At 49.0% G+C, this 22,596-nt stretch overlaps 1 protein-coding gene and 1 pseudogene across 1 annotated transcript; both read right to left on the bottom strand.

The window, feature by feature from the left end:
* The window catches only part of LOC144256020 (ruvB-like 1), a 211,303-nt pseudogene that overhangs the window by 152,146 nt on the left and 36,561 nt on the right, over positions 1-22,596 (bottom strand).
* On the bottom strand, positions 645-21,767 carry LOC144255795 (leucine-rich repeats and immunoglobulin-like domains protein 1). The gene is given in 13 exon segments (XM_077800723.1): positions 645-838; positions 960-1,220; positions 1,825-1,946; positions 1,948-1,969; positions 2,921-3,046; positions 3,653-4,009; positions 4,012-4,065; positions 4,720-5,001; positions 6,441-6,761; positions 14,223-14,410; positions 18,893-18,964; positions 19,709-19,780; positions 21,676-21,767. Coding segments are annotated over 13 exon segments (2,163 nt in total).

Here is a 22,596-nt window from a genome sequence, read left to right as displayed (position 1 = left end):
AAGTGAGCTTCAGAGAAGGGAGAAAGTCCTACCATCCTAACCCATGGTTTGTGGTGGATTAGCAACCTTCACTCCACCCCTCAAAGAAGCAAGCCTCCAGGGAAAAGCCCCTCACAGCAAAGACACATTGCAGGAGCCAACGCAGGCCAAACATGACTACAAAGAGCACACAACACCAAGGACTCCCTGTCCTTCCAAACCCACCAGGAAACCCAGGAAACAAATGTGGTTTTTGTCTCTAAATTCCCAGAACTATTCCTAACCCCCCCTCCAAGGAAACAGCAACCTTATAGGAAAATAATATTGTCAAAATTGTATAATTCTGTTGTTAACCATGCACTAAAGATTAAAATAGCCTCTGTCAAAGATATATAATATATAGGAAATCTCTGAAAACTCTTATGTACAACTGTATCAAATACTTTTTCTGCCTTTTGTACACAAATAGCCTCTTGCATTTCTGTGCTTCAGATGTGAGTCCTCTGCCCGGCTTGTACTCCACACGGAAGTGACAACTATGTACTGCTCAGCGACGCTGACCCTAAGCTGCCTCCCTGGCTCTCCTTCCCATGGACACTGGTGTGACAGGAGCTGAGGTAGACAGAACCTAGCTTTGAGGGCGCTGACAGCAGGGAGCTATCCTGTCAGTGGGGTGGACTCAGGACTGGAGTCACATGCATGGGGGAGGTGGCCATTGGAAAGGAGCTGGGCTTCGCTGAGCGCTGGGCTTCGCTGGGGACAGCAGGAAAGGCCAAGGAGGCCTCTGGGAGCTCCGTGCTGCCTGAAGGGAATGCAGGGCAGGGCTGCAGGTCTGCAGGGTCCGTGTCGCACAGCCTCACTATAGAGTACAGGTGGATCCCCCTGGGGAAAGAGAAGGCCTTCAGAGCCAAGTTCCAGCATGACCATCTGTGGTGGCTAGTGCAGCTGCCAGGGAGGCCAGGAGGACAGTAAGGGATCACCTTTTCCATCTAGGGACACTGCCGGCTTCCTCAAGGATGTCAGCATTCTGTCGTGGTTTCTGGGGTAGAGGGACCCGTCCCTGGCCCCGCTGAGAGGATGATGTGGAGAGTCCCCTTGGTCGCCCTGGCTGGGATCCTGGCCACGCAGTGCACTTGGCTGTGTGCTGTCCCTAAATGTGGGCTGAAGGTGGGGGGCCTGCTCCTTGGAGTAACTGTCCACGTCAGCATTGCAGTCACTGCACATGAGAGGGCCACTGGGTTCTGAAGGAGAGATGGGCCAGGTCAGAGCCACCCCCACAGAACAGGCCACCAACGCGCACCCAAGTGGGGTCCTGCCCCTCGGCCCTGCAAATGCCTTCTCCCCAAAGACCTTCACAGAAAAGGCTGGGCACATGCCACACTGTTAGTGGAGATGGGGTCCTTCTTGCTCACATGCCCCAGATTAAGCAAATCTTGTACTTAGAGAATGTAGTCATGCTACTGTGATCAGAGGCAAAAAAAAAAAAAATAGATAAAAAAAAACCCAACAATTGAATTAGGTACCATGCAGGGTTAAGAGTTTTCTGAACAATTAGAAATTTAACCTCAAAACAGCCTTGGTGAACTGATACTAAAACCCCCTATGTTGCTTATTATTCTGGAAAATTCTTGCTCAGGTTTACTGCACCATGAATAGTAACTAACAGACACACTCCTCTAGAATTAAAAGGACACCAGGCAAGAGCTTCCTGTTTATATACTAAATCCCAAATTTAGAGAGTGCTAGACGGAAATGTAGGCGCCTCCCCTCTTCATTTAGTGAGTGGGTCAACCCAGATTTTGATTTCAAAAAGGCATTGTTTTTCCTGGTGGAAGCATCACCTACCCATCTTAGGTGGACCAGGTGTCCCAGTGGCTTTTTCTGTTACTTTCCAGGGCTCTTTACTGTATCTAACACAGAGCTTGGGCTGCCTCCGCATGATGCTGTGGACGTCAACCTCTGGAGAGGCCTGCATCTCTCAGACACACACCTGCAACAGACTCCCCAGGTTAGAAACTGCAGAGGACGTCTCAGTGAGCTTGAGGAGCAGGATGGGTGGGGCTGCTGCTGTAGTCTCTCTATCAGTGGTGAGTTACTACTGTGCCACCACGAAGCTGGCAATGGGCTTGTTTTCTAGTACCACTTTCCCAGCAAGCAGTCCTTGAGCATCTGCAGCCATGTTAGAGGAGCAGCTCTCTCAGGCCCAGCCTACAGCTCAGCAAGCGCTCACAATCTCCCACCAACTGAAACAGCGCCCCCTGCAGAGATCTTTCCCTGCAAGTCTGGAATACAGAGCAGGTCTAGGCACTGCCCCTGCATTCACATCCCTTGGTACCTTCATGGTGCCGGAGCCCCCACAGAAATTCCAAAATCCAGGGATGCTCAAGTCCCTTATATATAATAACACACCATTTGCACATAACCTAAATACACTGTCCCATGTAAGTCACCTGTAGATTAAGCATTGTGACTAGTAAAATGTAACTTTGTGTGCACAGCTGTTGAACTGTGTTTTGGGGGAATAATGGCCAGGAGAAGAAGGCTGCACGTTCATGCACCTTCTCTGCCCTGGATATTTCTAGTGTGTAGAGACTCGGACCCACAGATACCAAGGGCCAACTGTGGAAGCAGGGCTTGGTTTCAGGGCCTGGGGTTTCCCTTCAGCTGTTTCTGACAGTGGTCCTACCTTATCCCGACTGGGAGGCTTACTGCTAAGCCCAGATGGTGACCTTCCTGGGAGACAGGATGTTGAAACCTCTGCAGAGCTTGCAGAGACCAGGACTGAGCTGAACAGCAGAGTCCTAGGCCAGCAGCTGCCTTGTTCACCTGATGCTCCCTCCCACCTAATGACAGACACCTGAATAGGGAGCTAGAGGCCATCTCCACCGATGGAGGACAGTCACCTATATAGAGCTCCATCTCACTGTGTCAGAGGCCTTACCATTGCTCTCGATGTGCTCGTTGGCCCAATGGCCACCCTCAGTCCTGATTGAGGTTTCTTGCCAGTCAGAAAGGGTCCCCTGAGAAGAGAGGTAGCTTGGAACATCTTGTGGCACAATGGTTTCATCTGCAAGGAGATAAGACAATGAAGTATTCAGGATTGCGGTGACAACAGATGCAGATGCGCATTCACTGTCAGGCCCGAACAGGATCCCCTGGCAACAGCCATCAAGGCTGTGCAGAGACTAAGAGTTGGTGCAGGTAGGAGGCCCTCCCAGACCTGAGCTGAACCTGAGCCCAGGTCAAAAGCATGTGAGACCACAAAAGACGGGGAAGAGTGACAGGAAGGGAGGCAGAACTAATAAATCCACAGCACTGTGATGTTTCAGGGACAATCCACTTCTGCTTATGAGGAGGACATCAGCAGGAAGTTCTTTTTTTTTTTACTTGTCAATAGACCTTTAGTTTATCTATTTATATGCTGTGCTGAGGATCGAACCCAGTGCCTCACTCATGCCAGGCAAGTGCACTACCACTGAGCCCCAGCCCCAGCCCCAAGGCAGTTCCATTTCTGGCTCTGCCCAGAGTATGAACCCAGTGTCCGCAGGACCAAGGCTTCAGGTCTCCAGAACCACATTCCCAGAGGTCCTGAAGTTCCCAGAGCATGAGAGTTTTGACGAAGAGTGTGGACCTGGCTTCTCCTGCCCTGGAAATGAACGGCCACTGTGCCCACCTGTGTTGGTGATGCTGTAATCCTCGCTCTTCTTCCTGGTTTGGTAGATGATGCACACCCACACCAGTGACGTCAGAACAATGCTGCACACCACAGCGATGGTGAAGATGCCATGGTGGTCCTTCCTGCAGCCAGGCATGGGCAAGATGCTCAGCTGGCTGTGAGCGTGCTCTGTGCCCAGCGTGTTGTACATCTCGCAGGTGTACTGGCCCGAGTCCTCCACCACCACGTTCTGGACCACCAGCAGCTGGTTGCCGGGGGTGAAGTGGTGCCTGTCGGTGAGGCTCAGGGGGCAGTTCCCCTTGAGCCAGGTGATGCGGGGGAAGGGGCTGCCAGTCGCTGTGCACTGGAGGGCCACGTCTCCCCCACAGACACCACGAGGTCTTCCAAGGGTACCACCAAGGACGGGGTCTCTGCAAGAGATCAAGAGACGGCACCCTCACTCTGGGGCCTCAGTGCTGTGGGTCTGCTTGGTTCTCTAGACATGGTATAATCCCACCTGAGGGCTTCCATCAGCATGGCAAGCTTTTCAGAAGATGGCTGATCTCTGGTCATAAAGGTTCCTGTTCCCAAACTGTCCTGTGTCGGTGTTCTTGACTAAGACCACACCCCTCCTGCATGCTCGTTGGTCACCAGTTGCTCAAGGCTCTGACACTGCACTGGCCTTTAGTCTTTTTAAAGAGATAGGAGCCAGGGTGGTGGGGCACGCCTGTAATCCCAGCAGCTCAGGAGGCTGAGACAGGAGGATTGCAAGTTCAAAACCAGCCTCAGCAATTTAGCAAGGCCCTAAGCAACTCTGCGAGACCCTGTCTCTAAATACAAAATAGGGCTGGGAATGAGGCTCAGTGGTTGAGTGCCCTGGGTTCAATCCCCAGGACCCCAAACATTTTTTTTAATAAAAGAGGAAAAAATTCCTAAAAGCAGCCCCAAATTTCAAACAGTAGCAACACCTTTCCATAACCCCTAGGGTCCACAGAGCAACTCCGCAGGCCTTCTCCTCAGTGCCATTTCAGACTCCTACACATGCACGTGCACACATATCCCCCAGAGTACACCAAGGGTTGAACCTAAGACAGTCAGGGTGGCATTCACTGACACAGAGCCTGCTGAGTTCTGGGCGGTGCAGCTGTAAACGCCCATGTCATCTATTTTCACATTAGTGATGAAAAACACGTCGTCATCTCGCATGACATGCATGTGACTCTCCTGAGCCACAGGGAAATATGTGCCTCCGTCCTTCTGCCAGGCAATCTGGGGGTTGGGGTGGCCGGTGGCCGCACACTCAAGGGGAGCCATGGTGCCAGTCTGGATGGCAATGTCTCCGGGCATTTTGGTAAATGATGGCAGCACTGGAAAACACACACAAAGGGGGAGGTCAGGGGACAGCTGGCTGCAAATGCAGGGAACCCCTCTGGGGCAGAGACCCCCACTGTGCGAGGGCCACGGCTCGATACCTCCCCGCACTGTGCCACCACCAGCCCAGGACTGCTGCAGCCACCTCAATCAGGAGCAGTAAGTTTCCCAGAGAAAGTGGCAGCCTCTCCCCACCACGGCCTGGCACTTCCTCCACCTGTCCACTCCAGCTGGGGATGGAGTCTCAGGCTGTGGCTGACATTCTGCCTACTGCACCTCATAGGAAATGGGTCACACAGGTGGGACCCTGGGAGTCGGGGCCTGAGGCTCGCCTGCCTTTAAAAGCCACCAGGACAGAGCCTGGGAAACAGAAATACCTGCTCACCAAGCTGCAATCACAGAGGGAAGGTCCATGCATCCCCAGGGCAGCCTAAGGGCCATGCTGCTGAGCACACATAGGCAGAAGCACTGGGCTCACTGGCTCAGGCTCAGCAAGCAGTGGGACGCCAGAGTCAGTGTCCAGCTGCACGGCAGGCATCACCACGCTTCCTGTCCAAGCTGCTCTGGTCAGCCAGGTACCATGGCACTCCCCTGTCATCCCAGTGGCTCAGGAGCCTGAAGCAGGAGAATAGTGTTCATAGCCAGCCTCAGCAACTTAGCAACTCAGTGAGACCCTGTCTCTAAATAAAATATAGGAAAGGGCTGGGATGTGGGTAAGCACCTCAGGACCTCATTTACCTGGTGTAAATAACAAATGCCCTGGCAGAGAGTCACTTAGTTGCCTGAGTCTTGAGGTGGCAGAGAGGCCTCTCTCTAAGAATATGCCAAGACAACCTGAGTGTGGTCAAGTTTGTTCTGTGGTCTGCGGGGCTGACTGAGTGCAGCCCGCTGGCACTTCTGATGACCTGCTAGCCAACTCTGTCACTGGCACTTTAATGATCAGAAAAATCTCCCCGGGTTCTCAGGTTGCGGGGAGATGCCCACTCACACTCCTCCCGTCCCCCTCCAAAAATAGCAGCCCTGAAGAGAGCAGTTCTGACAAGCTGGTTTCTGAGTACAGGACCTTGTCCCACCCTCCCCCACACCTGTCCTGCTCTCTGCTGTCTTGAGAGGTGGGGGACCTGCCCCTGCCGAGGCTGGCCTGTGCTTCCACAGCTGTGCCACCCACTCAAGGGCACAGCTTCCCCTGGGTCTGGGATGTGGGACCTAGAAACTGGACCGCGTGGTTCCAGAGAAGTTTAAGGCTCAGCTCTGCCTCTCACCCTGCTTCCCAACAGTCACCCAAAGCCCAGGGAGAGGGTGCTTTAACCTGCAGAACCTGCCCTGGGCGAGCCCAGGGTACAGTGCGGTCTGATCACAGGTCTGCCTTTGTCCTCTCCGAGGTGGGCAGCTACCAGGGCAGGGTGCCTGGGAGAGACCAACAGGGGGCAACTACCATTCACCGTGAGCTGGGCCTTGTTAGAGCAGGTGGAGCCAAAATGGTTGGTGATGACACACTGATAGTGACTCTCGTGGCCAAAGGTGACCCTACGGAGGTGCAGGATGGTGGTGTACTCCATCACTTCCCTGTCCTGGGTGCGCACATGGGAGAAGTTCTCTATGTCGGCGTTGGCCAGAACCTCATTGTCCTTCTTCCAGACAAAAGTCATGGGGGAGCTGCTGCTGCTGGCTGCTGAGCATGTGAACCGGATGTCCTTGCTCACCAGGGCTGTTGTCGTCTCTGGCTGGGTGATGATCTGTGGCTTTGGGGAGTAGTCTGGGGAGAGAAGGGCCACCATGAGGAGACAGGGACCAGCTGCTGTCACACTCGCACAAAACCGGGCCAGGGACCCCAGGCCCCACCCAGGTGAGGCCATGAGCATGCCCCTGGACTAGAAATGGGCCACCAGCACTCGGTCACCCAGCCCTCTGGAAGCTTTCTAGAGGCCCACACCCACTGCATCTGTTGACATGGCCACACAAGAGGTGCCACTTGTTGTGGCCACACAAAGGACTCTGACACAATGGCTTCCAGAACGTTGGGACTCCCAGAAATCTGAACTCCCTTAAAATGATGAAAGTACTGCAAAAAAAAAATGGTCAAAATCAACGGTTCCTATTTCTGGAAAATCAAACACAATGATCCACAGGGTGTGGACTCAAGAAAATGAAGGCCTCTTGGAAAGAGATAGGAGCTCTATGGTGTTATGAGTTACCCAAGTCCCACCTGCCTCCACCCCACTCTGTGACAGCCTTGAGACTCAGCAGCTATCAACAATTGAGGGAGCAGGTGGAGGTCCCCCAAAAGCCCCATCCGAGCAGTGTCACTGTGTGACCTGTCAGGCCAAGACCTGGAAAGCCCCACTCATGAGAAAGGCTCACCACAGGAAGCCCTGTCCAGGCAACTGATGAAAATAGTGGCCACTTTGTAACCATACCACTGTCCAAGGTGACTGTGCCCTTCAGGTTGAACAGGACAGTGGTCAAGAAACTGAAGGAAAGTCAGGCAGAGGAGATGCCAGCAGCAGGCCCTGTGAGGTCCACCAGAGTCCTGGGAATCAGGAAGTACACGCCCACTTGCAGGGTGAACACACACCCTGGAAAGACCTCGGGGGAGCCCTCATTTATTGCCTGGGCCAGCACATACATACCCAGCCTGGGTGAAGGACACAGGATTTGCTGATGGGCGTGACTTAAGGACTTCTGTGTCCAACACTGGCTACTCACTAGCAAACCAAGCAGGAACTCAAGGGGTTGTACAGAGCAGGTCCACTCATCTAGAAGAGGCCCTAAAGGAATGGTGACGGGCCAGCAAGCCCTGGGGGAGGACGGGAAGATATGACTCTGGATTTACCATGTCATTTTACTTTTTTGTTTTTTGGTACTGGGGATCGAACCTAGGTTCACTTGACCACGGAGCCCCATCCCCAGCCCTATTTTGTACTTTATTAAAGACAAGGTCTCACTGAGTTGCTGAGGACCTCCGCTAAGTTGCTGAGGCTGACTTTGAACTCGAGATCCTCCTGCATGGGCCTCCTGAGCAGCTGGGATGGGGCCTGTGCTACCTCACCCAGCATATTATTTTATCTTAAATGTCCAATTTTCAACAACAAATTATGAAACAGGAAAAAAATGTCAATACAAACTGTCCCTGAGAAAATTGAGATCTTGGACTCATTAAACAACATCAGCTATTATAACAATACTTGAAAAACTAAAACTATGTCTAAGAGAATTAAAGCATGAGAACACTTTCTTACCTGAGAGAAATGATCAATGAACAGAAACTATGAAAATGAACCACAAACAAACCATGGCATTTACAAGTATAGTAACTGAAATTAAAAATCCACCATTAGGGTGGATATAGCTCATTGGTAGAGTGCTTGGCTTGCACGCACAAGGCCCTGGGTTCAATCCTCAGAACCAAATCAAAACAAAACAAAATCCACCCTAGTGCTAGGGCTGTATCTCTCTGGAAGACCCCTTGCCTAGGATGGGTGAGGCCCTGGATTCAATCTCCAGGACTACATAAAAAAAAAAAAAACTAAGTAAAATAAAGGTATTATGTCCATCTACAACTAAAAATATTTTAAAAATCCATCCTAGAGGGCTCAGTAGCAGAACTGAGCTTGCAGACGAGTCTGAACTTGAGACAGGTCAGCGGAGATATCCAGTCTGAGAATCAAAGAGAATGAAGAAAATACACAGAACTTCAGAGATCTGTGCAAGAGCATCCAGCATGACAACACACAGATCATGCAAGTCCAAGCACAGGACACAAGGAGGAAAGAGGGTATGTTTGAAGCCCTGATGCACCCAAACTTATAAACTGGATGAAAAACATGCACCCACATATCTGAAAAGTTTAATTAACTCTAAGCAAAATTCATTCAAAAGGCCTAGGTTCATCATATTCAAGTGTTAAAGGCCAAAGACAAAGCATTTTCAAAACAGCACAAGAAAAACAACTTATCACATACAGGGGATACTTGAAAATATTTGTAGCTGATTTCTTATCCAAAACCAGGAAGGTCAAGAGGGAGAAATATTCAAAGTATTTAAAAAGTCTGGAAAACTCAGGTGCAGCAAAATTATCTTTCTTTTTTTTTTCAGAGTAGAAATTAGAAATTTATTAAAGGACAGAAGAAAAGACTTCTCCCTGAGGAAGAAGGGGACCCAAGAGGTGGAATCCCCAAAATTATCTTTCAAAAATAAAGATGAAATTAAAATATTCCCAGATTTTAAAAAATATCCAAACTGAGAGAATTTACTGCTACCAGACCCAACCTACAAGAATCACCTGTGGTGGTGCATGCCTGTAATCTCAGTGGCTCAGGAGGCTGAGGCAGGAGGATCGTGAGTTCAAAGCCAGCCTCAGCAAAAGTGAGGCCCTAAGCAACTCAGTGAGACCCTGTCTCTAAATAAAATACAAATTAGGGCTGGGGATGTGGCTCAGTGGTTGAGTGCCTCTGAGTTCAATCCCTGGTACCCCCTCCTCCAACAAAACAAAACAATAAACAAATTAAACACTCTGATCAAAAGGCAAGGAGAACCATAATGGATAAAAAAAAAAAAAAAAAAAAAAAAAACATGACCCAGTATACACTACCTACAAGAGGCAGTTTAGATCCCAAGACAATTAAACAGTCACCCAATATGAGACAAAATATTTTATCATGCAAATGAGTCAATTCATCAGGAAGACATAAAAATTATAAATACATGCACCTAACAGAGCTTTACAAAATGTAGAGCACAACCTGTCAGAATTGAAGAGAAGAACAGACAATGTAACAATAATACTCTTAATTCCAATGAAAAGCTAGGCAGAAAAACTAGGCAGATGGACAAGGAGAAAGAAGACTTGAACAACAGTATAAACCAACTAATTCTAATATACACCCATGGAACTCTCCACCGAACCACAGCAGAATACTCTTTTGAAATGTACACGGAAAAATCTCTAAGATAAGTCAATACTTTAGGTCAAAACATAGGTCCAATAAGTTTAAAAAGATGGACATCACACAAAGTATCTTTTTTGATGACAATGGAACGACTTTTAAATCCATGGTGAAGAGACTATTTGGAAAGCAACTTGTTGAAATTAAGCAGTGCACTTCCGCACAGCAGAGAAGTCACAGGGACACTGGAAGATGCTCTGAGTTGAATGAAAACGATGTGTTTAGTTTTCGAGTCTCGGAAGCTGTGGCTAAAATGGTGCTTGTGGACTTATTGCTGGAAATGCCTGTATTAAAGAAGTTTAGGACTAATAATCCAGGTGTTTAACTCAGAAAAAGAAGAATAACTACAACACCACAAGCAGGAAAAAGAAATTAATCATGATTTGAGCAGAAATGAAAGAAGGAGGACAGGAAAATGAAAAAATCACTACAAAGCAAAATTGGTTCTTTGAAAATATCAACAAAATTGAAAAACCTTTAGCTCGACTAGTAGGCAGGAGGGAAAAACAAAAGGCACAAAAAAGGGCACCCTACTACTGTCCTTCTTCCAGCCAAAGGAAAATAGGGAACACTCTAACAACTGTACCCAGCTAACCAGACCACCTGGCTGAAATGACAAATTCCTAAAACTGACTCAAGAAGAAACAAATTCTGGCTCAACACTAAGGAGACACTTTAGAATTTAAGAATTTTTAAATGTAGAATTAAGAAATTCCTATAAAGAAAAGCTCAGACTCAAGTGAATTCTACCAAACATTTAGACAGAGAACCAATCCAAAACTTCCAAAGCATTTTTTTTCCTCTTTCTTTTTTTGGACAAGTAGATGTAAAGAGAATATCTTCCAACTAATTTTATACAACTATTACTCTTAACAACAAACACCTAAGAAAAACATCACACACACACACACACACACACACACACACACACCAACAACAACCTAGAGAACAATGTCTTTTATAAGTATAGATGCAAAAACTTCAGCAAAAATCCCAGCAAACTGAAATGTACAGCACCTAAAAAGAATCACATACTATAATCAAGTTAGGTTGATCCCAGGAAAGCAAGGTTTACCATTCAAAAATCAATGTACTAGACCATTATCAATAAAACAAAGGGGGGAACCCTATACAATCATCTCAGAAACACACACACATAGATTACACACAAGACAGAATCCAATAGATTTTCATAATAAAAATATTCAAAAAATTAGGGTTAAGAAAGGAACGTATTCAACCTCATAAAGGTCATCTTTGAAAAATCCACAGTTAATAATCACACTTAGCTGGGCTCAGTGGCATGCACCTGTAATCCCAGCAGCTTGGGAGGCTGAGGCAGGATTAAAGCCAGCCTCAGCAATGGCAAGGCACTAAGCAAGTCAATGAGACCCTGTCCCTAAATAAATACAAAATAGGGCTGGGGATGTGTCTCAGTGGTTAAGCACCCCTGGGTTCAATCCCTGGTACCTGCCCCACCACAAAAAATTATTGTAAATGGAATTCTTTTCTTGTTTGTTTATTTAGTGCCTTGCAATTGCTGAGGGTGGCTTTGAAATTGCAATCCTCCTGACTAAGCCTCCCAAGCTTCTGGAATTATAGGCATACACCACTGCAACTGTCCCTAAAAATATTTCTAAAAAATTTTTGCACAACTGTCTGGAAACTGAAAAACCACCAACACAATTCACAGACTAGGAAATTGTATTTACAAATCATAGACCGGATGAGGTATAATATTCTGAATATTCTAATATTCAGAACTGACAACTAATAACAAATATAGAATTATGAATGTGCTAATATTCAGAATTGATAACTCATAGATAATAGAGAAATGAATAAATGACTTGAGTAACTATTTTTCCAAAGAAGCTATGCACGATCCAGTGAGCATCTAGAAAATTATTCAGCATCATAAGTCATTGTGGAAATGTTAAGACTACCATGAAATTCTACTCTGTTCCCACTAGCAAAATCTAAAATAAAAAAGATAGCAAGTGTCTGAAAGCATGAGGAAAAACCAGAATCCCGTACATTGCCAGCAGGTGTGTAAAATCCTGAAGCCACATTGAAAAAACAGTTTGACAGTTCTTCGGTCACACCTAGAGCTACCACAGGACCCAAAGATTCCATTCCCAGGTGCAATCCCAAAAGAATTCACATAACTAGTGCATGAATGTTCACACCAACATTAATCATAAAACCCCCAAAGCAAGCACCATCAAATATCCGCCATCTGATGCATGGATGAAACAAAACCTATATCCATACAGCAGGATGTCACTCAGTTACAGAAAAGGAACTGATGCTTTAAAATTAAGCTCAGGGGTTGGGGCTGGGGCTGGGGCTCAGTGGTAGAGCGCTCACCTAGCATGTGTGAGGCGCTGGGTTTGATCCTCAGCACCACATTAAAAATAAACAAATAAAATAAAGGTGTTGTGCCCAATTATACCTGAAAAAAATATTAAAAATAAACAAAACTATGCTCAGGGGTGCGGGCAGCTCAGGCCCCAGATCCAATCCCCCCTCTGGGGGAGAAGACCCAGCAAAGTGAGAAAAGGAGAGTTCCTCAGGCCACATGCCGTCCACCAGCACTCATGTTAACTGTCCAGAGCAGGCAGGTCACACACACCCATGGACTAGTGACCGCCATGGCTGGTGGCCAGGAGAAGAGGGAATGCCTGCTATGGTGTGGGGTTGTGGTTTCTTTCAGAAGTGATGAAAATATTATAAATCAGTGATGACACAAATTTTGAAGACTCTAAATCCAAAGTTCATGTTTTAAAGAGACACATTTTTATGAAATGTAAAAATTATATTTGTAACACACACATACACACACACACACATAGAGCTTTACTGAGCAACAATTCACATACACTTCAGCTCACCCATTTCAAGTTCAAAACTGAATCGTCTGTGGTGCATTCAGGAGTAGGTGTCATCATGACCACAGTCAATTTTAAGATATCTTTGTCACCTCATGGAGAAGCACTTTGTAGCTACTCCCTTTCTCTCTCCATCTCTCCCCAGGCTGGAGCACCTCCTAGGGCACTTCCTACCTCTACAGATCTCCCTGTCCTGGGACTTCCCTGTGACTGGATCATAGAATCTGCGGTTCTTTGTCACTGACGACTTTCCCTTAGCTTATTATTTTCAAAGTTCATCCAGGCTGTGGGAGGGACAGGACGGGTGGCATTTTATGGCCTGATAATCCTGCAATGTCTGGCTATGCCACCTTCCTCTACTCATCCATCAACTGGTGGGCACTTGGGTGCCCATTTTTTGGCTATTATAAATAGCGCTGCTGTGAACACACATGTGGAAAGGTTTGCCACACTAAGCAGGGGTTTGTCCCAGTGGGGTGAAGTGTGAACATGTGGACAGAGGATGTTCCTCTTTCACTTCCAGCAGGGAAATGGCTACTGTCAGAGCTAAAAGTAGGTCACAGACATGGCCCAGCAGAACCCCTGTACTGCTAGGTGGGCTTCCGGTTAGGACTGTCCCAGCCAGGATCTGGCAGCAGGAGAGATGTGCAACTGCCCAGCAGGGCCTGACGGGTTTGGAATCCTGTCCTCTCTCCTGCTCCAAGCAAATGCCAGGAACAACTTAAAATCCATCTCAATCTTTGCCTCCGTGTTTGTGGCCAAGAGGCTATGTCATTCCTGTCTGGGCTAGCCTGTGTGTGTGTGTGTGTGTGTGTGTGTGTGTGTGTGTGTGTGCAGCTGTTCAGCATTTTCTATACTCTTTGCAACCATACTTGGATCCTGAGCACTCGTGGTCAAAAAAAGATGACAATCTAACAACCAGTAGGAAGGAGCCATCTCTAGCTACCCCTGCAGATTTCAGGGGTTTGGCGAAACCGCCAGAGTACAGGTGAACCTGGAGGGACTGTTTTTACTAGAGGGAATGTTCTCCCGACCCATCCTTCCTGCAGTGAACGATCATATGGTGCATCAATTCCCAGCAACACCAGGGCACCAGATCTCTCCTGAAACACCAGAAACATCTTCCTGTGACTGATTATTCTGAGTGTCACTGAGCCCCTGCATGCTGCCCTCTGATTAAAAGCACATCCTCCAAGCATCACAGGAGGTACCTCGTGGTAAATGCCATGTGTGGTTTCAGCGGGAAGTAAACTGCATCCAGGGTCCAATCTGCAGCCGTGGGCTGGGGTTTCCTGGAATCACAGCAATGACTCCCACAAGCAAGAGGCCCACCTGGCCTCTTTTCCCTTCATGGAAAAAAAATCTTCCACGAGGTCTTACCACACACAAATCTCTCTGGTGGTACTGAGAAAATGCTCTGGCCCTTCAGTGACTCCATTTGGGCACAAGTGGCTGTCACAAAGGCCTGCAGTGTTGTGCTTTCAAGCCATGGAGGCAGCCACTTGAGTTGGCAGTCACACAGGAAGCTGTCACTGCTGATGTGGATGAAAGAAAGAAAGAAAAAGACACTGAGTGTGGGATTGAGTGGGAACAGTGCAGCTTTAACAGCTGAGGACATTCATCGCCACCCACAATGTATGACACCAACACCCGCGAGCTGACTGGGAGATGCCTTCCCCACAGTTTGTTCCTCTCTGCTGGAGGAACAGCACCTAGAACCTACCTGGAGATTCGCACCAAGTGCAGCTTCTGACTGGAGTCCCTCAGGGTGGAGCCCAACTCTGCCCTCCTACCGAGCTCCAGGGGGGAGCTGAGACCCCTGGTCCAGAGGCTGCACTTGGCCCTTGTTCTCATACTCTGCTTCTGTTACCTTGGGGACACCTTCTCACCTTTTCCTGACCTTGGATACACCTTACAGTGGCAAGGGCACTTTCCTGATAAATTCCAAACTCAGTCCCCAGCCCTGGGACTCTGATCTCAACTCTTCAACAAGTTCTAATATGTCTTCTTTATGCTTTTATGGCTGCTACTTTTTGACTGGCCAAGCTGGGTTCAGGGATTGAACCCAGAGGCACTTAACCACCAAGCACATCCCCATCCCTTTTTATTTTTTTTTTTTATTTAAAGACAGGGTCTCACTGAGTTGCTCAGGGCCTCGCTAAGTTGCTGAGGCTGGCTTTGAACTCATGATCCTCCTGCCTCAGCCTCCTGAGCCGCTGTGATTGCAGATGAGCACCACAACACCTGACAAAACTGCTTGTTTTCTTCCTTCTGAATGTCAGCCTCCCAGCCACACATCCCACCTGCCTGCCCCTCTCTCTACAGGAGCATCACTCACAAGGTTGGGAGAATGCAGCCCTGCTCCCTAAATAGCTCATTAGTTAACTCCCTCTGCCCAGGGAGCAGGAGAACATTCAACTTGGGTTTTGTGAGCCTCCAACCAAAACAGAGAATATTTTCTTTTTCATTTCTCAGCAACTGAGGATAAGCTTTTCAAACAGAAATCAGAATGGCCATCGGAGCGGACATTCCTTCCTGAGGAGTCACACACCAAGATAAGTAACCCAGAGAGTCTAGGTGCCCTCATCCTAGGAGAGCCCAGGCTTAAGCTGAAGAGCAGTGGCCAACCTATGAGAAGGGCAGACACAAAGACAGGTGGCTTCCCTATCATGTCCCTGACACTCAGTGACAGAAAGGGGCACAGTAAGCCTAGGAAATCCACACAGGTTGTTCTGGCCAATAGTCCAGACTGTTGTTCCAGCTGCTGCATCCCTCAGACCAAAAAAGCAACCACGGGGACCGGCTTTCTGTTCTCTTTCACTCTGAATGTGGTTTTGTTTGTTTGTTAGTTTGTTACTGGGGATTGAACTCAGGGACTCTTGAACACTGAGAAACATCCCCAAGCCCTATTTTGTATTTTATTTACAGACAGGGTCTGCTTAGGGCCTCACTAAGTTGATGAGGCTGGCTTTGAACTCACAATCCTCCTGTCTCAGCCTCCAAAGGACTTCCAATGAGCGAAGAAAGTGTCAAACTAGCAATCAGTGAGGAAGAGTGAACAACCCGTTTCCTCATCATTCCCAGAGGTAAGGTCAGAAGGTACTTCTCTGAAAACTGAAATGATTTATCTTAAAGCCATTATAATAGGGAGGCCAGTCCCAGGGCAGACCATAGAGTAGGCCTGAGGCTTTGGATTGTATTTATCAGGCAGCTGACTTTCTGCGTCCTGCTAAGGAGTTACTCTAGGGGTGGGAGGGCAGCTGATGAACAGAAATGGCCCGCCTCACTCCTGTGCAGGAAGGAGAGTGTCCCAGGCACAGCTCCTGTGATTGGCTCACTGAACCAGGACCTCACCTTCCTGGTGAACAGTAAGCAGGAACTCCCACTATCAGAATCTCCTCTGGCTCAACCTCCAGGGGCACTTCTACAGTTCTCAGAGGCACTGCGTTGGAAAGCCTGCAGGCAGAGCCTGGGCCAGGGCCCAGGTCAGCCTGGCCACACCACCCCATAAGTTAGAGACAAAAGCCAGGCTGACTAGAAAGAGTGGACTGTGAGCTGCCCAGCCTCCACTGACTCCTGCCTGTCTTCAGCACTCAGGCAAAGCTCAGCCTCTGCAGCTGCCAACAGACACAACCACCCCTCCTGCTCCCTTTTCCAGCCGCCCCCAATACTTCACTGGCTAAGAGGGTGCATTTTCATGACTCCAACTAGAAGTGTGTTTCTAATCATCCCTTGTGGAAATTCACCCAGAGGGCCACAAAGTGCACAGCACAACCTGCCTTGGGCCATTTAGAAGAAAACATGGGAATTAACCCTCTGGACCCTCCAGAGGACTGGGCCCAGGCCAGCCCCAGCTGGGTCCATGCAGCTACTGATGGGAACCCAGGTGGGGACCAAGGCTCAGTGCCAGAGCCAGACAGAGTGGGGTTTTGTTGTTGTTTTTTTTTCTTTGTGAGGTGGGGGTGGGGATGGGTTGCCCAAACTTCTAAAGGGTTCAGTTCTCCCCACTAGACAACAGTCTCCTAAGAACCTAAAAGAAGAATCTTTCTCCTTTCTCCCTTCTTTCTCCCCAGATACCCTTTTCCCATTTAATCAGTTATTTCGGACTCCTGACTCATTTGGAAGTTTCATGGAGAGAAAAGTTGTTATGAACTGCACAGATCATGCTCACCCATCCCAGGAGATCTGGACTTTTTTTCTGTTACTGGGGATTAAACTCAGGGGCACTTAAGCACTGAGCCCCATCCCCAACCCTTTTTATTTTTTATTTAGAGACAGGGTCTCACTGAGTTGCTTATGGCCTCACTAAGTTGCTGAGGCTGGCTTTGAACTCATGATCCTCCTGCCTCAGCCTCTTGAGCCAAGGGATCTTTTATAACCAACATTCCCCTCTACTTGCGTTTTCAGTATCCAGCCCTACATCCAGTGCAGAATCATTTGTCAAGAAGAGGAACTGGGGAAATCTGTTCCTCAGAATCTGTCTCACTCACATGGACAAGAGAAGAGTAGCCATGGTTGAAAGTAGGGAAGAAGCCCAGAAGGCTCTCTCCCTGTGTGGCTCTCTACAAAGCCACATGCCCCAGTGAGCCTGCCATGAGCTCCCATTTGGAGGTTCTTGATCCTCCTTGGCAAGAGCACCCTTAAGTTTTTCAGCACAAGCTCTTCATGGGACAAGTGCTCGAGCACCCCCTCTTCTCAGAGGAATGCTGCCTGCTCTCTTGGGCTCTTAGCCACGGGGATTGGGCCTTTTCCCCATTCCTACCCTCCCTGCCCCAATCAAGGGTCCACCTGGAGTGGCCACAGGAATGGGATTAGGTCAGGGCACAAAGATTACCACCCTCTGGCATCTGACATCTCGTAGGCATGTCTCAGAATACTCACTCAGTGAGACCTGCAGGGGATTGACATTACAGATGGAACTTACTGGCCACAGAATCAGTGGCATGTGGCAATGGGAAAGGAGGTTAGGCCATCACTCTGCCTGGGCCATGATAGTGGGGAGCTCCTCTAGCCCCAGTCAGTCACGTGGCACCCCACCTCTGAGCATCCATCAGTGCCCCTGGTGCTCGAACACACCCGGCTCCTTCAAGAAGCCTTTCTCCATGTGGGCTTTTCCCTTTAAGCAAACCCAAGTGAAGAGAACGTGTCCCTGGGGTAACTAAAGGGGTGATCACCCTCTTTTTAGAAAAGAATATACTTGACATTATATAAAACAGCTATTAGCACACCACAGCCTGCAGGCTGCTGCTGCTGTGCAGTACAAATTCAATGGCACACAGCCACACCTGTTCCCTTATGTACTATTTATGGCTGCTTTATGCTTTAAAGCATAGGAGTTTCTACACAGACCCTGTAGCCCAGGGTCCAAAATATTCACGACATCACCCTTTAAGAAAAAGATTGTCACTGGGTGTGTGGTGCACACCTGTGATACCAGCAACTCTGGAGGCTCAGACAGGAGGATCTCAAGTTTGAGGCCAGAACTTGTTTTGTCTGCTTGGGGCAGGGGTTGCCCTAGCTTCTGAAAAGGTTCAGTTCTTCCTTAGTAATACCCTGTCTCAAAAAGGGCTGGTGATGTGGCTCAGTGGTGTTGCACCCCTGAGTTCCATTCTCAGTACCACCCTGCCAAAGGAAAAAAAAGGTATTTTCTACCTCTTGATCCCAAGTAAGCACCACTTCTTTTATGGGGACTGGGGGTAACTGGGGATTGAAATTGAACCCAGAGCACTTAAGCACTGAGCCACATCCCCAGCTCTTTTAATTTTTTTATTTAGAGACAGGGTCTCACTGAGTTGCTTAGAGCCTCAATAAGTTGCTGAGGCTGGCTTTGAACTTGCAATCCTCCTGCCTCAGCCTCCTGAGCTGCTGGGATGATAGGCGTGCACCACCAAGCCAGCTTCCCCATAGTAGTTTTTTAAACAGTTTAACTTACGTCTACCCATAAACGATCATAGCTATTAAAAATGTGAGCGTAAAGCAATTACAAGGGTTTGTTACTCTGGAAGTTCTTCCTCATATTCACAAGGGCCCCAGGAAGCCTCAGTACTTACAGTTCCTTAAGATTCCTCATCGTGATAAAGGTGTCCAACTGCACAGACCTGATGGCATTCTCACCCAGGTGCCTGAAACAAAACAAAAGGACTTGTGCCAAGAAACCCCAGGTGCCCTTCTAGCCAGCCCCATGTCTGAGCCAGGAGACGCGGAGGTTTTCCGTGACAGCCTTGGTTTCAGGTGACCCAGAGATGATAACTCCACAGGAGGTGGCTCTCACACGTGTTGACAGAGCATGTGCGGTGACACGGGGACCCAACCTGTCTGAGGGGCAGCACAGAGGCGGGTGCAGGCCTGCTCAGCAAGTCAACTGCCACAGGCTCTCCCAGCAGAACCGGGGTTGAACTTGGTGCAGGGGTTGAACTTGGTGCAAAGAGGAAACAGACTCAAGCCCACCCACTCAAAGGAGCTAGCCCAGAAGGATGTGAAGGTCTCAGGGATGGCTGGTCCCCTTACTCCCAGGGCCAGCCAGAGAAGCTCCCAGTGGGGTGCAGTATGTGTCACTCTGCTGGCTGGCCTAGTGGGAGTGGCGAGGAGACCAGGGCCCAGGGAGGAGCAGGGGCAGCAGCGACACAGGGCAGTGGAGGGAGGAAGGTATTGTCCGCACACCAGCTACATTCATGGGGATCACACCGACTGGCCATGTGTTCTATGACTGCTCTGGCACAGGCAAGATAAGCACCAGCATTGAAGCAGCTGCCGCATCTAAACAGCCTATTTCTCAGTTTACAAAGATGCCATTCAATCCTAGCTGACTTTGCGGTGGCCACCCTTGACAGGCCTGGGGGTCAGGCAAGGTCTGGCAAGATACTCACAGGTGCTCCAGGCCTTCCAGCCCCGAGAACGCTCTCTTAGCCACGGACTTGATCTTGTTCCCAAACAGAGTCCTGCAGATTCCAAACATCCAGGAAGAGACAGGGTGGGGGAAAGGGGGGGGAGAAAGAATGCACAGTCAGCCTGTCTAGTGAGACACAGGGGAAGCTGACCTGCACTGAGATCCCAGGGTGGACACACACAGTCCTGCCCCTTCTGAGAGGAAACACTGTTTCCTCTATTAGAATTCAGGAGCAACCACAGGCTGAAGGTGCATGCACTTTAGGGCCTACAAAGGCCCCCTGCAGACTCCATCTCACTGCGGTCAGAACAGTTAAGAATACAACTAACAATAAGTGTTGGTGAGGATGTGGGGAAAAGGCATACTCATACATTCCTGGTGGGACTGCAGATTGGTGCAACCACTCTGGAAAGCAGTCTGGAGATTCCTCAGAAAACTTGGAATGGAACCATCATTTGATCCAGGTATCCCACTCCTTGGTCTATATCTAAAGGACTTAAAATCAGCATACTACAGTGACAGGGTCACATCAATGTTTATAGCAGCCCCATTCACAATAGCTAAGCTATGGAACCAACCTAGGTGCCCTTCAACAGATGAATGGATAAAGAAAATACAGTGTACATACACAATGGGATATTACTCAGCCTTAAAGAATGAAATTATGGCATTTGCAGGTAAAAGGATGGAACCAGAGACTATTGTGTTAAGTGAAATGAGTTCATCCCAAAAAACAAAGGTCAAATATTCACTCTGATTTGTGAATGCTAGCCCAAAACAAGGGCAGCTGGGGAATAATAGAAATCCATTGCATTAGAAAAAGGGAAATGAGGGGAAGGGAAAGGATGGGAATAGGAAAGACAGTGGAATGAATGGGACAGAACTTTCCTGTGTTCATATATGAACACATGACCAGGGAAACTCCACATCATGTCCAACCACAAGAATGGGAAGTTAGACTCCATTATGATCTGACATATGTATGATATGTCAAAGTACACTCTACTGTCCTACATAACTAATACGAACAAATAAAATCCATTGGACACACACTTATCCCACCTGGCCCTCTGTCTCCAAGGGCCCCTGAAGGGGGTTGGGGGTGAGGCAGGCAATAGCATCACAAAAGACAGGCTAGGTAGTCTCTCAGTGAGGAAAAACAGAGAAGGTAATGAAAACACAAGTGGGTGTGTGGCAGCCACCTGGGGTTCACGATACTGTTTTGTCTTGTCTGCTGTCATGGTGTGCGAAGGTTTATGCATTAGACAGGAAAGAGAAAAGTGGATCTTGGTGCGCAGCTCTAGGTTGACCACTGTGCTTGGTGTTGAGTGACCACTTAAGGAGGGAACCATGCTGCTTGGATCCCCTCCTCTGCTGGGTTTTCTCCCAGTGTCACTGGGAGCTCTGTGGCATGGCTGGGCTGGAAGATGTGGCCATAACACTGCATTGCCCCATCTAGATGGGCTGGCCCCAGTCTGTGGGGCTCCCCTGGGCAGTGTGGAGCATGCCAGCACAGAGGAGCCATGCGGAGATCCTGCGAGGTGGCCTGGGTCTGCCTTTGGAGAGCTTGAGAGGCTGGTCTTGCTGGATCTGCCTCTGAATGGGGAGGTGAGCTACTCCTGAGGTTCTTCCTAGCTCACCACTGGCCAGGCCTAAATGAAGGTATTTTCCCACTAAGAGCAGCAGAGCCCTCTGTGACCACGGGGTGGACGTTGCCCTTCCTTGTTCCAGGGTTTGAGCTCAGGTAGTTCCTCAAGCCCAGCCATTGATAGTTCTTCAATCTGGCTCTTCCTGGTGCTGCTGGAGTCCCCTAGGTGACCTGTCTGTAAATAAAATACAAAATAGGGCTGGGGAAATGGCTCAGTGGTTGAGTGCCCCCTGAGTTCCATCACTGGTATACAAAGAAAAAAAAATGATTGCAGGGACAGTGTGGCAGTGGCTGCCCACCTGGGGACGCTCACTTCAACAGCAGGACCCATTGTCCTGACAGGCACAATGTGCAGCTTCTGCTTGGTGACACCACACTTTAGGGTTGTCATTCCCTCAGGCACCATCCCAGGGGAACAAGACATTCAACATCAGCTATGCACACATAACACATCTGCTTGGGTCCAATTCCCACCCGAAGCCATTGGGAGTGGAGTTCATAGAACTCCCAGAGAGGCCTTTGGGGCGCCGGCTCTGCCCTCTTCTGCTCTCTTGCCCAGGACACTGTCGTTCGGTCACCCCCACAGTGAATGCCGTACAAGATGCGCAGGTTCTTGAGTCTCTTGAAGGCGCCTTCAGCGATGTGGCTGATGGAGTTGTGGCTGAGGTGCAGGATGCTCAAACTGCCCAGCTTGGCCAGGCTCTTCTCATCCAGCCGCGTGAGGTTGTTGAAGGACAGGATCCTGGGGAGGTGGAAGGGCTGAAGTCATTATCAGGCCTCACGGAGTTGCTTACAACAGCCCGTGGGATCTCCCTGGGCAGGAAGTATCTCACGGTGAACGTGCAGCTAGGTCATCCACCTGGTCTAACAACGGGAATGGCCATGCAGGTCCTGGTGTGGTTAAACTGTGGGGATGGCACAAGGTCACGTAATACAAAACCTCCCCGTGGTGTCCAGGCTGGTCCTGATTCAGACCTTTCTTGGCAGAGGCCCGACACCACAGGTCCCTTGTGGATCAGATGCTGCCACTCCACGCGCTGGACAGCAGAGGGCGCCATGCATCCCTGCCTGGGACAACCACTGCAGGGCCTCAGCCTCAGGCTGGAGGCTCTGGCCTGAGTGTCACCTACCCTCCCTGTGAGCAGGACAGGACACGCCCCAAATCATCCATTTAGCCTGCATGTGAGACTCCAACCCTCCTCCCAGACACCCTTGCATTT

Source organism: Urocitellus parryii, chromosome 7 (assembly GCF_045843805.1).
Source record: "Urocitellus parryii isolate mUroPar1 chromosome 7, mUroPar1.hap1, whole genome shotgun sequence".
Taxonomy (NCBI): Eukaryota; Metazoa; Chordata; class Mammalia; order Rodentia; family Sciuridae; genus Urocitellus; species Urocitellus parryii.
This window is presented reverse-complemented; position numbering and strand designations above follow the sequence as displayed.